The following is a 15,919-nucleotide window of genomic DNA, read 5'->3' as shown; positions in this document are numbered from 1 at the left end:
TCTTATGTGGAATTTAAGTATTGTAAATCTTAATATTTTGTGTTATTAGTCATTATAAGACTATAAGTTAATGTTTTATGTTTAGAATGCATAAGACTTTATACTAATGCATAATATTATGTTATTTGTATTGATTTAAATATTTGGTATTATTAGACAATATTAGTATTGATTGTGATTATACTTTAGTATTTATTGTGGTTATACTTTAATTTTGAAGAAGGGTTGGTTCTTATTATATTTTTCTAAGTGAATTTTACCATGTTAAATAATGGTTGGAGTCTTGGAAATTTGGATATTTTTACATGCTAACTTACAAGAAGGTATCAACGTAATGTAATGTTAACGGTCCGGTTTTCACCCGGTTTTCATCCGGTATAATTGTGGCTCGAAAGTGTATTAGTTTCATCGGGTCTAGGGCCGGGTTCGGGTCTAATAAATAGACCCGGCGTATATTTTGGGTCGGGTCTGGGTCACATCAAACCCGGCTTCACCCGGCCCATGTGCACCCCTAGTCCAAACGCCAAACCAAACATATCCATGTCGATAGCCAGCATGATTTTGGGGGTTGAAATTAGGTACATGGGAACTTCTGGTGAAAATGCAAGCCAATCCCAAAATAAAAAATATAAACATCCTTGATTACTTCATGACTAATCTTTTGGACAGTCAAAACTCAACTTATTCACAAAGGAATCAGAAACAGCAGTTATCAAGAGGAATTTTCAACCAAATAATGCTGCACTTTTGCATATTGATTTCAATTTTTAAAATCTAAGATACTGCAATTCTAACTTGAACGCAATTAAAATATAAAGAATAAAAGTATTCTTCCTATGTGGGGAAAAATATTACAATTGAGTTGATTGCTTCCCCAAATTTATGTACAGAAAACATAGCATCTGAAACTAAATTGTTTCTATTAGAGGTTGAAACCCGTCATTAATATCATAAGAAAAAGGGTAACCAGACCCGTGTAATTTCATTTCTCTCCTGTAATGTTTGAAGTATAACAATGTAACACTTGGATGCCATTAACCATATAATGCCAAAAAAAATACGAAGATGAGCCGGGGTCAGTTGATCCTATGGACATACACTGTAAAAGTCTCTCGCTATGCCGGAGGTAGAGAGCGCCGGCAAGTTGGGCACTCCATCTTTATATCCATCCATCTTTGCAAACAACCAGAGTGGAAGAAATGATCACAAGGTGTCACCTGTGTAAGAGAGTGCCCTTAGACTTCAATCCAGATTATGAAGTTTAAAAATGCAAAGGTTGTAACATTTTATATTGGCCTACCATGCAGTCATTAGACCGTTGAGTATGATCAATGGATGTCATGCAAATCACACAGTCCGAAGCATGTCTTGCATCTTGATCAAACCTCCTATAGTAGCTATATTTCTCAGGTAGTATCTGTAAATCATATAGATATAGGATGACTCGGAAAGAATCATTCATGAAAATTTTGCAAATTCAGAAAGAATGAGAACTAGTAGGCTGTAAAATCATGCTTGTACAAGATAACCAACATTATGGAGCAAAATTACCAAAGATGCATAAAGGATCGCCGAGTCTTTCCCCGCTAGGTACGGCAAGTTACATAGACATAGACGCTAAAATGTCCTACGTTAATTTTGTCAATAAACAAACTATTCATATATACCCCATCAGTTCCCTTGTATTTATCACTGTTACCCTTTTTTTTAAATACATCTTTGGATCAATGTATCTATCAATGAAAGGGAACAGAAAGAGTATGTAAATCTTTGTTAAAGCTTAAAACAATGCCATACAAGTAAATACAACCACACATTCAACTAATTCAAAGGAATAGGATGAAGTTATATCAATGCATAAGTATTTGCATAGCATCAAGAAGACAGTTGAGCCTAACCTGACGAGGAATGAACCATCGAGACCCAAGATAATGCTGAAGAAGAAGAACTGCGGCTTGAAGCCCAATAAATACAGCCAAATAAAGACACCAGCTCCTATCTGATTCTATGCGCATGAAATTGTTAGGACAACCAAAAACATACAAGGGGATTGCTAACCGAGTAATGGTTATCCCTAAGATATAGTGAGGATGCAATGGCTTGCGTGAATCGCGAATAACATTGGTGATTATCTGAGGTATCCAGAAAGAGTACATAAGAAGAAGAATTGGTCTTAAATAATGATGGAACTCATACATCAAAAGAATGCCTCCCAACAAGATTCCATCTGCAAAAGAAAGTTAAGAAGTTAAATTTCAGCCACTCTTCATACAACATAAAACTCGATGCATGTAAGTTCAAAGGTTCATGTTGCCCCAAAAGAAATACAGTAAATGCTATGAAATTCGAAGTTATTAGCAGCATTTTGAAGAGCTATTCAAATGAAGTCAATCAAACCCCATAATAAATTCAAGCACACAACATAGTTTCCTCTCGTGGAATAAACGGGGAAAAAAACTTAATAATAAATAGATTGACTCTAGATTGATAAACAGATACAAAAGTAGTTCATCTCGGGACAGTAGACAACTTGATAACAAATATTATGGAATCAATGACTCCAAGGAATACCCTAGTTGATAAGATCACGCAAAATCAGATTGCACCAACAAAATTTAATTCTTATGAGTACTTACAGAAACGACTGTATAACATGGAAAGTTCACGCCTCATTGTCTCCCAACCTTCCCCATTACTCAAAGGTCTACTAGCCTTCCAGATGGCGAGAAGATATCTCATCTCAAATATTGAAAAGACAACAAACTTGAAAAATGCGGCAGTTGCAAAAGCATTAAACAAGGATTCTGCATGTCAAGAAGCAACATCAATTATTCAGCTAAGAATCTGGCTTCTTTCTTTGTCATTTTTCTTTTTTTTGGCAGGGGGAGGGGGAGTGATGTATGGTATACAGTTTACAAATCAATGGGATGAAGCTGCACAAATCATTAGTGCTGCATTAGCCATGCTTTCTTACTATTACTATGGAAACATTAATCACACAAGTCCACTCTATTTTAAGATGATAATATATAACACAATTAATTTGAAAACCGAGCACTGTGTTTTAAACACACATATTCTTCCCCAATTATGTGACCCCACAAAAAAAATTATCGGTTCAACTTACCAACTAGTATTCCTGCAGTAAGGTGTAAAAGGCAGAGATATGCATCCATTATCGCCTGCTGGCCAATCATTAATATTGAAACCTTAGCAGCACCCTGTAAAGGCATATCTTAATCAAATTCATTTTCTACAAATATATTCACAAAATTATGAAAACTTATGACAAATAATGTTTGGTACATTAAGCCATAAATTGAAAAGTTTTATATTATTTCCATTTGTCAAATCTACGACATAAAAATAAAAATACGAAGTAAATTCTTATAGACTGAGTGCTGCTATGCTCCATTTGACGAATCAATAGAAGAACTTGCACAAAAGAGATCTGGTATATGCACATTAAGGAGCTCACACATAACAGAAAATAAGTGTCATAAAGCTGTAAACCATTCATGATTGAAGGATACAAAAGTAACCATCAAGGTATAGTTCACTGCTTTGTTGTAATAGACCTCAATGTTAACAGAAGTTGCATTTAACAGTAAAGCTGAGAAGCAGTCCCCATCATCATCCACCGAGGGACTCTCCATTAACCCTTCTAGGTGAAAACGATCACGCTCGCCGTCTATAAGAAATAATATAACAAATCAGTAAACCATTGGGGCAAAAATATACAAGAATGCACCCAGGTAGCACATAAATGATGGAAAAATACATTGTAACATACATATAATTCTTCTACAATCAATCTAAATGTAACAAACAATAAACATTTGGTAATATTCAATGTGATCATAGATTTCATGTTGGCATTGCAATGGAAAAACTCAAAAAGATATAGTAAAAGAAACATGAACGAAGGCATATAGAAACATTCCAATTTCACATTGAAGTAGAGAAAGGAATAGAAAGTTTTCAAATGCTAAGAGAACACAAGTACCACTTTTTGAGGATGGCAAGCGTGAAATCTGTGCAGCGATTTCAATATTACAATGTTTATCCATTTCATGCATTGGAGCTGTAATAAGGTAAAAAAGTAGCAAGTCAATAGTACAACATAAATAGACAAAAGAAGAAGAAAAAGAGGAAAAGGGGAAGGAGAGAGGGGGGGGGGGGATCCCTTTAAAATACACTAGAATGAAAGATAAATTACAGTGTTTTCTTCTCCATATCTTATCTCGTGAAGAATCTTGAAGCACCTGAGAAGAGAAAACCCCAAGCTGCATACAATGTATATAGCAAGTAAACATGCTTAGTGGTACTAAGATGAAAAGAAGGAAAGTACAAGGAATTTTTACATTAATTAATCCTCCATAGTGAAAAGAAAGAGAATCAATAGCAGCGAAATAGGGGAAACAATAATAAACCTTTTATCAAATTTTTTTAATTTCACCATTTTATTAAAGCTCGAATGACACTTTCTTATCAATTATCATAAATAACACCTAGGACGCCCTTCTATTTCATCCTCCTGCTTGAAGCCTATGATTACATACTTTTTCTCTTCCCTATCATTTTGGATGATAAACCTATTGTCTTTGCCACATAGACCAATTTATACAATGTGAAAGATCAATGATATGCATGTAAAAGAAAATACATAACTAAATATAGAACAAAGATAATGTCAAGAAAGATGGTTACCAGATGATATGGATTAGAAAAAATATAGTCATCATCCTGACTTGAGTCTCCCTCTTTTCCACTGCAACAGGAGGAAAAGAAAGTGTTAAGCACATTCTGATTCTAGATAATACCGGTTAGTCTAATGATTATGAGTATTTCTTTGTAAATACAGCAGAGTATTAAAGAACTTATTTAAGTGAAATTCAGAACTAGAATGAAAAGAAATTTAAACTTTACAGAAGCATGGTCATTTTTGTGAACTAAAGGTTACTATAATTTGATCTACATATTTGATGGTATTATACATATGAAACTAACCTGTTGGCCACCAACCGAAGCTGTCGAAAAGGCCAAATATATACACCTTCTACTTTGATTTGAGCACCCCCAACATCATATTCACTGTCGAAAACATCGTGGTATATAATGACCCCCTGACAAGAGAGAATTCAAAAGTTAATAAATTAGCTATATGAAGGATGACATGTGATAGAATTAATAAGAAACTATATTTCATATGAAAGTTGAATTCTCTGAAATTAGCTTCACAGTTCAAATCTCACCTGGATATAATGTACTCCAGTTATCTTTGTGGGCGTACTAATTAATTCAATTACGGAACTACCGCGTGTTTTTCTGATATCTGGAAATCTAGAAGAGCCATTTGCCGTATCCAGAAACTTCCAAGTCCCTGCATTCAAGAGATTAACACAAACATCCTCAAACTCTGAAAGACTACAAATATATTCTACAACAAATAAAATAATAAAGTTTATTCAAACATAGCACACACTGTTTCAAAGTGAAGCTATTAGAATTACATGATCTGACCGTTAGATATATAACCACCATTCATGTGTATGAGGGTGAATGCATGACTCCATCCACACCTAAAGAGTCAAGCTTTCTCACCCTCATTCACACCTTCCTACTGATTGTGCCAGGTGGCTAGTTACAGGGATATTATCACTTTCACTCTTTCTCTCTTTTAGCATTAGAAGCTTCTCTTCCTCTCTCAATTGGTCTCACTACTACCTCAGGGTGTGTAACATCAGCCTTTAACAAAATTGTTCTGTCCTCATAAAAAAGCAATTTAATCTACTGAAGAATGAACTTGTTCAAATTATGAAGTAGTTACAAATAAAGCAAGATTTGATACATTAAACATGTGAAAAACAGACCAAAACAACAACTCAAAAGATAACATGAAACCCCGAATACAATCATAAGCATTAAAGAATACAAACCTCTGTAAGTTCCTGTAATGTTCCATTGTGAAAATGGACCAATATCACTCTCTTCTTTTCTTGTAAATAGCCACTGAGAAAACCAATGATCAATTAGTACATGGGGCAAGTTTTTCCTCAACACAGATTAGCTAAATTTTTAATTAAAACCAATTTTGATTAGCTCTCCTTTCAACAGATTTTCCTCAATCATAGTAAAATCACAATTTATCAATTAAGATAATTTTGAATCACATGCCAGTGTTTGTGCAAGTTAAATATAAAAAAAACACAAACCAATGGTCCTACGATGAAATGCTAAGCCCTTCGAGGTACTAACAAATTAGTAAAAATCACATCACAAAATGAGTAGTCCTTTACAATAAACATAATTACAAATGATCTAACTTGTTTTCCATTTTAAGGCACAATGTGCTTGTGCTACTTCCAATACAGGTTTGAAAATGTATGCCACTACAAATTTGGGAAGCAGAGAACTATTTGGATAAGAAGAAAATAGTTTGCAAAAGGTCCATTGCCAAAGTGGCTGTTTAAAAGCCACTTAATTGATCAATTTTAATACTAGTGGGACTCTTGGTTTATGGAACTTGGAAAATGTAGCATGTTCGTAACCGGCTTTTTGTTACAATTTCTTACCTTCCTTATCTTGCTCAGAAGTGTGTCTTCTTCAACCCTCTCATTAAGTTAATTAATGACGAAGTTAACAAAACTTACAAACATCCTCAACCGATTAAATATCATCACCTATTTCTTCTCTAATGTTTAGAACTTCAAACACCTTCATCCCTTTCCCCAAACAGCATTGCCATCTTTTTAACATAAAAACACTAAACTAAGTCCCACATTTCTACTTTCTAGTTTCACAACAGAAAGCTACAGTAGTAAGTATAGCAAACTCTCTCACAGCTTAACTGACAACAACTATAATAGCAGCAAGGCAATTAAGTGCTCCCAACTAGCTAGGGTCATCTACATGGAAAAAATGGCATTACAGAGGAATGTTGTGATTCATATCAAATATAATAGAAGCACAGCATAATAATTAAAAGGTACTACTTTTGAAAATAGAATAAAAACACACATTTTATTTTCACCATAGTCAATATATTAAATTAAAGACAAGGTTCTTTAAGCAAAGTGAAGTGGCAAACCTCATCACCCCAAGAACGAGTTCTCTCCCTCAAGGGTCTCAGAGCAGCCACAGGGTGAAGAAACAGTAGAAAAATCCACCAACCAAATGCAATCTGTAACAAAATCCCTAGTCCCTTCCTCCTCTTAAACAACCAAAGCTCCAATCTTTCAATAGCAACCATGTCAATTCTCAATTCCATCCCAGAAAAAACAAAAATTCAGCTCAAATTCAACGACCCAATTCTCCGTTGGAGCTGATTAGAGAGAACCCAAGGAAATAACCCAACACCAATCATATCAAATAGCAATTAGCTTGACAAATTCAAAGAAGCCAGACAAAAAATTGAGAAAAACGGTTGCTTGAGAATGAGTCAAAAGGGAAGAACCCACGTTGATTCAGATACAGAAAGTGAAAGGCCAACGAACTCAAATTGGTCACACACAAGAAATTTTGGGAGCAAATTCCAAAAGGTATGCCTTCAACAGCATCAGCATACAAACAAATGTAACTTCCGCCGTACAAATCAATAATCCAATTAAAAAAAAAAAGAGAGAGAGAAGAGCACAATTATGATGTTGGATTTGGAACAGCGATTTTCTTGTGTGTTTATTTGTTAGCAAAGGTTTGTTGACAATTTCAGAGTGTCCTTGTTTTTTTGGTAAACGGAAGTCGCAATGGCTCTTTCTCTTTCTCCTTCTCCTTCTCCCTCTTTGCCCTGTAAGAGAGAGGAGAGAGAAAACTAGATTATAGGTTAATCAGGCTTCATTACGTAGCTCCATTCAGCTCTGAATAAAATAATAGTAACAAATAAATAATTAGCAGTAGCTTTTCATTTTTTATTTGAATTTTTCAGTTGAAACTTGAAACTCTCATTATTATGGCTGCGATTGGAAGCTCTTACCTAATAATCTATCAAGTACCAACAATAAGTTAACGATGAGCTAACAATAAGCGCCAGATCTTTAAATAAGTTTTAATTGATGATGAATTAGCCTTTAATTTATTAGATTAAAAAATATAGTGAGTAACTAAAAAATAAAATTAATTAAAAATAATTAAAATTTATTTTATTTAGTATTTATTAATTATTAGAATAATTAAAATATATTTTTAAAATAAATTAAAAAATATATTTTATTATTTATTAAAATATTATTATAATTTATTTAAAAAAATATTTTATATTTTATATCTTATAAAAATTTAAATTTTATATATTTATGTGTCTTATATTATATTGTATTTTATGTTTATATCAGTATTTTTACATCGTAGATAATAATATAACAATAATTAGGAGTCAGATTTTTATTATTGTATATAGATATACATGCCAAGATAATTAAAGTAAAGAAATCTTATCTTGACATCTTCTGGAGGAGTTGTCTAAGATTGATACTTGTTTTAGTTTTTAAATTAAATATAAGAAATTTATAACTTCAATAAGATTTTTTTGTAATTTGGATAATATTTACGAAAAAGAAAATATATGCATGTTGTCACGTGCATTAAACTAAAAATATTTAAAAATATTATGTGTCACTCACTAGATTATTATATATTTGTAAATAAATAAATATGTTATATTATATATTTTGTATTTTATATTTAAATATATATTATAATAAAAAAATATCTAATTTAGTTACTGATTCACGTAGTATGATTAAAAATTTTAAAATTTTTCTATTTACGTTTTTCAGATGATATTCTAGGTAAAAAAGTATTATCACCCTTAAGTAAATTTTAAAGTTATGAAACGAAAAAAAAAAAAAAACATCATATATTAAAAGATAATAGTAATAGATATTTATCTCCCTTATTAAGTAAGCTTAAAAGTTAGAAGAAAAAGAAATCAAAAAGAAAAGTATGTATAGGATAGGAAAATATGTGGCTGATTTTTTTAGATATGATTTGGGGTGTGAGTTATGCTGGGATATGATGATTACGGGTGATTTACACTGTTATGACGGCGTTGCTTTTTTTGGAATTTTGGGGGAAGAAATCGGAGGCATCGATTTGAAGCAGGGAGGAATCGGTCCCACCGATTTGTGTGAGGGAGAGGTTGATGGGTATGAAATCGGTGCCACCGATTTGTGCTAGGGAGAGGCTAATGGGTATTAAATCGGTGCCATCGATTTGTGGGTGCTGGAAGACGTTAGCTAAGAGTGCAGTAATCGGTCCCACCGATTACTGGAGGCAGAGAATTTTATTTTAATCCGTGGTGCACCAACCGGACCCACCGATCTGGGGGTGCAGCGGTCGGTCCCTCCGATTTGCCCTTAGTCCATACAAAAAGCGGATGGTGGTATCACAGAAGCCCCATTTCTTCTTCGTCAGCTAATGTTCATCCTCTTTTCCTCTCTTCTCTTTTCTGATTCTTCTCCTTCATTTTTGTAAAAGAAATCCCTGTGAGGTTGAGAATAGTTAGTGTTATGGATGATAGAGTTGTATTGAAGATTTATTATTACGGACAAATCTTATTACAAACATATGAGGGAATTCAATTTGTGTGTGAAAATCCATTAGATGTTGTTATTCCGTTCACATTGTCATTTGAGGAGTTGAAAGGTGTGATTTGTGAGAAGATAGATTCTCAAAGATGTAGGAGAATATCGTGTATTTTGTACAGGTATCCTTTACCTGTGTTTGGTGGGTTTGTTCAATTTCAGACCAAGTATGTGATGGACGAAGCGAGTATGCAGGAAATGTTTTCAATGTACATGGAAAATCGCCGCCGAATGTCGTGCATCGAGTTATATATTGAGTTTGAGCAATCTGAAGCGGACCGTAACATTGAATTGGAAGATTATAATAGTGAAAGCGAAGATGAATTTGAAAGTAACTATGAGATCGTCGGTCCAGGTGAGGACGAAGAAGAAGCTGGCGGCGCCATGAACGCAGATGTGGCAGAAGTTGCAAATGCACTAGCAAACCCGCATCCGTTTCAGGAGCCTTCTTTCATGCGGTCGTTGGATTTGGAGGCTATGCACGCACCGAGTTTCCGCAATATATGAATCCAGGTGCGTAAACCTAGGTTGCTATGTGAATCTCTGAAATAGCAGATCGATAAGTCAGATGAGTAATGTATGTGATATGTGACTGGTCATTTGTGACCATAGCGTTTGATTTTTTTATTAATTAATAGTTCTTTGTTGTGAATGATATTTAGTTGTTGTTTACGTAGATGGAATAGCGAAAAATAAGACTATGACGATCTTACATAGTAAAGTGTGTTTATTAATTGAGTTGTAATAAAAGACTTCTTACTGAGTACCTAATGAAGCATTTATTACTTTTGATATATGCAGCCCCTCCTGTTGTGGCGGATGGTAAGTTCACAGTGGGGATGGAATTCAGTACAAGGGAGACAGTAATCAAGGCAATGAAAGATTATACCATCCGGAGAGGTGTGGACTATCGGGTATATGAGTCGGAACCGACGACATTCTATGCCAAATGTACAGAATATGGGAATGGTTGTGACTAGTTAATCAGGGTAACCAAAATGCAGAAGAAGTACTGTTGGGAGATTAGGAGGTACAATGGAAGTCATACTTGTACCAGGTCTACTATTTCTCAAGACCATTCGAAGCTGGATTCCAAGACAGTTGTAGAAGCAATAAAGCCGTTGGTAGAGGTTGACCCGTCTATAAAGGTGAAATCAGTAATTGCTGATATCCAGTCAAAGTTTAACTACACCATCAGTTATCGCAAGGCTTGGTTAGCAAAGCAGCAGGCGGTCGAGTCAATATTCGGAAGTTGGAAAGCATCATATGAAGCTTTGTCGATATGGTTTGAGGCCATGTGCCACAAAGAGCCATCAGCAGTGGTTCACTTTGAAACAATGCCAGCTTACCAGGGGGATGATTTGGTTCCTGATATACGTATTCTACATAGAGTCTTCTGGAGTTATTACCCCTGTATAAGGGCCTTCAGACACTGCAAGCCAGTGGTGCAGGTGGACGGGACTCATTTGTATGGAAAATACAAGGGTTGTTTATTGGTTGCAGTCTCACAAGATGGTAATAACAACATCGTGCCTATTGCATTTGCCATAGTGGAGGGAGAGACTTCTGATGCATGGTACTTTTTTCTGAGCAACCTGCGTCAACATGTGGTGACACGTGATGGTGTCGGACTAATCTCTGATCGACACGATTCGATTAGGTCAGCTATTGAACGAAGTAATGGGGTGTGGTCTCCTCCAAGAGCTTTCCATATGTTTTGTATCCGACATATTGAGTCCAACTTCTTGAGGAAGTTCAAAGCACCTTACCTGCAGAAGCTTATCGTCAACATTGGTAAGTTTGAATAGAATGAACTTTGAATTTATTGTAAGTACGATCAAATAGAATGGTGTTCATAGTTGACTGAATGTTTTTCATAGGATACTCGAGGACGACTAGGGAGTACCAGATGCGCTATGAACGATTAAAGGAACGGGGTGAGGCTTACACCAACTGGCTTGATCGGATCCCTCGTGAGCAGTATGCTTTGGCATTTGATGGTGGTTACCGATGGGGTCATATGACCACTAATCTTGTGGAATGTATCAACTCCGTCTTAAAGGGTGCACGCAATCTCCCAGTCACTGTACTTGTTAAGGCTACATTTTACAGACTGAATGAGTTGTTCACTAGGAAAAGAGCTGAGGCAGAAGCCCGAATCAGTGCTGGACTTGTGTTCTCTGAGATGGTGACAACCAAGCTGCATGCAAATCAACGAGCATCAGGTAACATACAGGTTAGCTGTTTTGATAGAGAAAATGAAGTCTTCGAAGTACGCGAGATGCCTAGTGGGGTTGAGTATGCAGTTGACCTACGCCACTATCGGTGTGACTGTGGTGAATTCCAGGTTGACCGAATTCCGTGTCGACACGTGTTTGCGTGTTGTGCAAATCAGAGGTTGGATTGGCAAGTGTACGTTAATGACGTTTACAAGATGGACCAAGTTCGAAGAGTATACAGGGCTAGGTTTCGACCACTGGGAAATCCGGCAACGTGGCCTGCTTATCATGGACCTAGATTCGTTGGAAACCCGTTCCTCAGACGGGTAGCCAAAGGCCGGCCGAAGATGACCCGCTTCTTGAATGAGATGGACACTCGTATGTTGCGTCGCCCGAGGCGATGCAAGCAATGCGGTGCCGAGGGCCATAGTCGCAGTAGATGTCGTCAAAGTGGTGGACCGAGTGCAGGTCCAGTCGAAGAGTAGTAGTTACCTTTTTTTACATTTCGTTTGGATTTACATTTATGTATCACATTGACATTTGAATTGACCAACCATTGCTTATATTCATTTCAAACCTGATTAACATATTCGATAGGCAAAAAGTAATAACAACCTAGTTAACATACTCAATAAGTAAATACTAATAACCAAATTAACATAGTCAACAATAACAACGTAGTTAACATACTCAATAAGTAAATACTAATAACCAAATTAACATAGTCAACGATAACTACCTAGTTAACATACTCAATAAGTAAATAGTACACATTATTTCTTAAATAGTAGTAAGAACCTAATTAACATTCTCAATAATTAAATAGTTACAACTTCACTTCCTCGGTGCCCACTTCGTATCTTTGTATAACTTTCTGCACTTCTTTGCAATCCTGTTAAAGGCGGATGGTGTATACCGATTTGCACTCCGACGTGGAGGATCAGCTCTAAGGTTGTAACCTTTACCTTTTTCACTTGTGGCCGTACCTATGAAAACACAACAAATACAAATACAAGTTCATTGTGGAATACAAATACATATATAAATACAAGTTCATCATGAAGCTACTAATAGAAATTCAAGCCCTAAATCATTACTAACAGTATATTTTACCTGCACTAGGCGCTGTATCCTCGTCAGCAGCATCGTCATCCTCATCATCACCCTCATCCTCAGACTCATCCTCATCATCATCCTCATCCTCATCCTCATCCGCATCCTCTGGATAGTCTACTAGGTAGTTATCAGTCTCATCATGAACTGCTCTATTACTCTCATGAATCATAGTCATCGGAATACGTCTAGGGTTTCCACTTTGTATGATCCCTCCCGCCGCTTCAGTACTTCTGCTCGAGTCAACAGACATTCTGGCACCAAAATTATCAGATGAAGTGCGAACCCGAGATCTCAAATCCAATGACCTCCTAGCTGGAGTAATACCACCCAAATGTGCTTGATGGTCGGTGGGAATGTCAATATAATTACCTGAATGTGACTAGTGCGACCCCGATGCCATGAAACCAAGCAGCTGACTGAATGAAGGTTGCTCTCCATACTCAAAATGTAAACCACCCCAAAACTGTTGGTGTGACGGGACTGACGCTGAGTAATAATCAGACGGATGCGTGTCAGGAACATATGATGCAAAATACTCAACCCCCTGTTGTGGCGATTCCGGTGGCGGTGGTGGTGGAGGTATGGCTACCGGTTCCGGTTCCGGTTCTGGTGCCAGTGGTGGTGGTGGTGGAGGACCTTCTGGATTCTCTTCAAAAACAAGGTTCGACAATTGCAAGTGGTCACCATATGCTTCTCGGTACCAATGCATGTAAATTTCCAACGGATAATGTAAATGCTCCAAGTCTTCAGATAGAGTGTGACTATATCGATTGGTCCACTGCATCACCCAACGCGAGTGGGTGTTGGCCCAATCTTGATTCTTAGGCCCAGTTAGAACTTCGCCGTGTGATGCACCTAGATCCCGCTCTTCACTAGGAACACCCTGTATCAATCCAAATTGCCTCCTGACTCTATCAGTTGCATGCCACTCGATGCATTCAAAAGATATAAGTGGCACTGTGGCACTCCACATAACCGAATTATGACGGATGGCTAAAGGAATTACGTCTGGGTCGATGTATCCAATGCCATAAGCCTGCCAAACAAACTGGACACATCGAACCAGTCAGATGATTACACAACAATTAATTCACTTAAGAAGTTACATAAGGTACTTGTATTTTACACAATACTTGTCCTTCTTGTAGATCATCCAACAACCTTCTGTAGTGCGCAAGCGTTTTATATCGGTAGGTATAGTTTTAGCGGTCCCAGTTATGCCACCTGCAGACGGACAATTCATTTGTTAACTTATCTTACCATAAACAGAATACAATTTCTATCAATTTTTTCAATGCATACTTTAATCAAAATTACCTGTTTGCAATTGGAAACACTCGGGGATTGCCAGGAATCGGCGCTAGAAATGGTAGCCGGATCCAAGCCCAACTGACCAACAGTGTCAGTGGACCGTCCATCTCCTTGCAGTCGACACGAGTTGCCCTATACAATGATCTATACAAGTGTGCCAAGCATGCCGAACCCAACTAAACTGTATGCTCCCACCGAAGTTGCGGAGCAAAGGTAAAAATTTCCAGTGCACCGCTGCACCCGACTTATCTGCAAACAGAATTTTCCCAAATAACAACATTATGTGACACTTTACATACATCTGCATGTGCACATCATCATTCAACACTATACGATCTCTCACACCCCTAAACCACGTTAATTTTATAAAGCTCCCTCTACAGTCATTCTTGCTGGGTGCAATTCCAAATTGGTGCAAGCACTCGGCTTCCAATGCCTCAAAGCTACTCATGGTCGGACCTGTAACCGGAAGACCATTTGTTGGCAGACCGAGAATTACCGCCACATCCTCCAAGGTCACGGCACACTCACCAACCGGAAAATGAAAAGTGTGAGTCTCGGGCCGCCATCTCTCAATCAGAGCATTAATCATTGCTGACTGGCCTTTAATAACTCCAATTTGGGATACATAATAAAATCCAGTCTCGCGTAACTGTGCCTCAACAATTTGGTTATATGGATCCGGCGGGTGTAAATGATCGCACATCAACATCCTTGAAACCTACAATATCACATTTTCCAATATAAGAACAAGTATAATATAACTATATTATTCAAAAACACAATTATACAAAAATCCTTCAATCATATGCATTACCTTATAACAGAAATTAATTAACCTTATACAGTAAATCAGCCTCTATTATTATTATTATTATTATTATTATTATTATTATTATTATTATTGTTATTATTATTATTCATCATATAAAAAAAAGCATACTAATTTATTATTATTATTATTATTATTATTATTATTATTATAAAACAAATAACATACTAATTTTTTATTATTATTATTATTATTATTATTATTATTATTATTATTATTCAAACAGCATATATACTAATTTTATTATTATTATTATTGTTGTTATTATTAATATTATTCATACAAAAAACAGCGTACTAATTTTTTATTATTATTATTATTATTATTATTATTATTATTATTCAAACAGCATACATACTAATTTATTATTATTATTATTATTATTATTATTATTATTATTATTATTTATATAAAATAAATAATATACTAATTTTTTATTATTATTATTCAAACAACATACATACTAATTTTATTATTATTATCATTGTTGTTATTACTACTATTATTCATACAAAAAACAGCGTATTAATTTTTTAATACTATTATTATTATTATTATTATTATTATTATTATTATTATTATTATTATTATTATTCAAACCGCCTACATACTAATTTTTCTATTATTATTATTATTATTATTATTATTATTATTATTCAAACAGCATACATACTAATTTTATTATTATTATTGTTGTTATTATTATTATTATTCATATATACCAGGTTTACTAATTTTCTATTATTATTATTATTATTATTATTATTATTATTATTATTATTATTATTATTATTATTAGGTAACACAGCATAAAATCTAATTTTAGTTATTACTAATATATTGTCTAAATTTGATTGAAT

The 15,919-nt window shown here is 35.3% G+C and overlaps 2 protein-coding genes across 3 annotated transcripts; one reads left to right on the top strand and one right to left on the bottom strand.

Annotated features, from left to right (window-relative positions):
• Positions 1–813: 813 nt before the first annotated feature.
• On the bottom strand, positions 814–7,970 carry LOC112772113 (transmembrane E3 ubiquitin-protein ligase FLY2). Of its 2 annotated transcripts, XM_072224716.1 has the most exons (15): positions 7,461–7,835; positions 7,091–7,324; positions 5,940–6,012; positions 5,256–5,383; positions 5,011–5,126; positions 4,711–4,771; positions 4,220–4,286; positions 4,007–4,084; positions 3,534–3,691; positions 3,377–3,451; positions 3,128–3,221; positions 2,637–2,804; positions 1,899–2,227; positions 1,301–1,417; positions 814–1,217 (listed from the first exon to the last, which is right to left on the bottom strand). In XM_072224716.1, exons 2-15 carry the CDS (start codon positions 7,268–7,270, stop codon positions 1,116–1,118), a joined length of 1,746 nt encoding a protein of 581 aa, XP_072080817.1. In that variant the 5' UTR covers positions 7,271–7,324; positions 7,461–7,835; the 3' UTR covers positions 814–1,115. The 2 variants fall into 2 exon arrangements, with proteins under 2 accessions (XP_072080817.1, XP_072080818.1); XM_072224717.1 differs by lacking the exon at positions 3,377–3,451 and having other exon boundaries at positions 3,579–3,691; positions 7,091–7,970.
• Positions 7,971–10,579: 2,609 nt separating this feature from the next.
• On the top strand, positions 10,580–12,285 carry LOC112769569 (uncharacterized). Its single transcript, XM_025814076.1, has 2 exons — positions 10,580–11,375; positions 11,462–12,285. The coding sequence occupies exons 1-2, from the start codon at positions 10,580–10,582 to the stop codon at positions 12,283–12,285; spliced, it is 1,620 nt and encodes a 539-aa protein (XP_025669861.1).
• The last annotated feature ends 3,634 nt before the right edge of the window (positions 12,286–15,919 follow it).

The sequence above is a fragment of the Arachis hypogaea genome, chromosome 18 (genome assembly GCF_003086295.3).
Source record: "Arachis hypogaea cultivar Tifrunner chromosome 18, arahy.Tifrunner.gnm2.J5K5, whole genome shotgun sequence".
Classification (NCBI taxonomy): domain Eukaryota; kingdom Viridiplantae; phylum Streptophyta; class Magnoliopsida; order Fabales; family Fabaceae; genus Arachis; species Arachis hypogaea.
The sequence above is the reverse complement of the archived record's forward strand: the minus strand, read 5'-3'. Positions and strand labels throughout refer to the sequence as shown.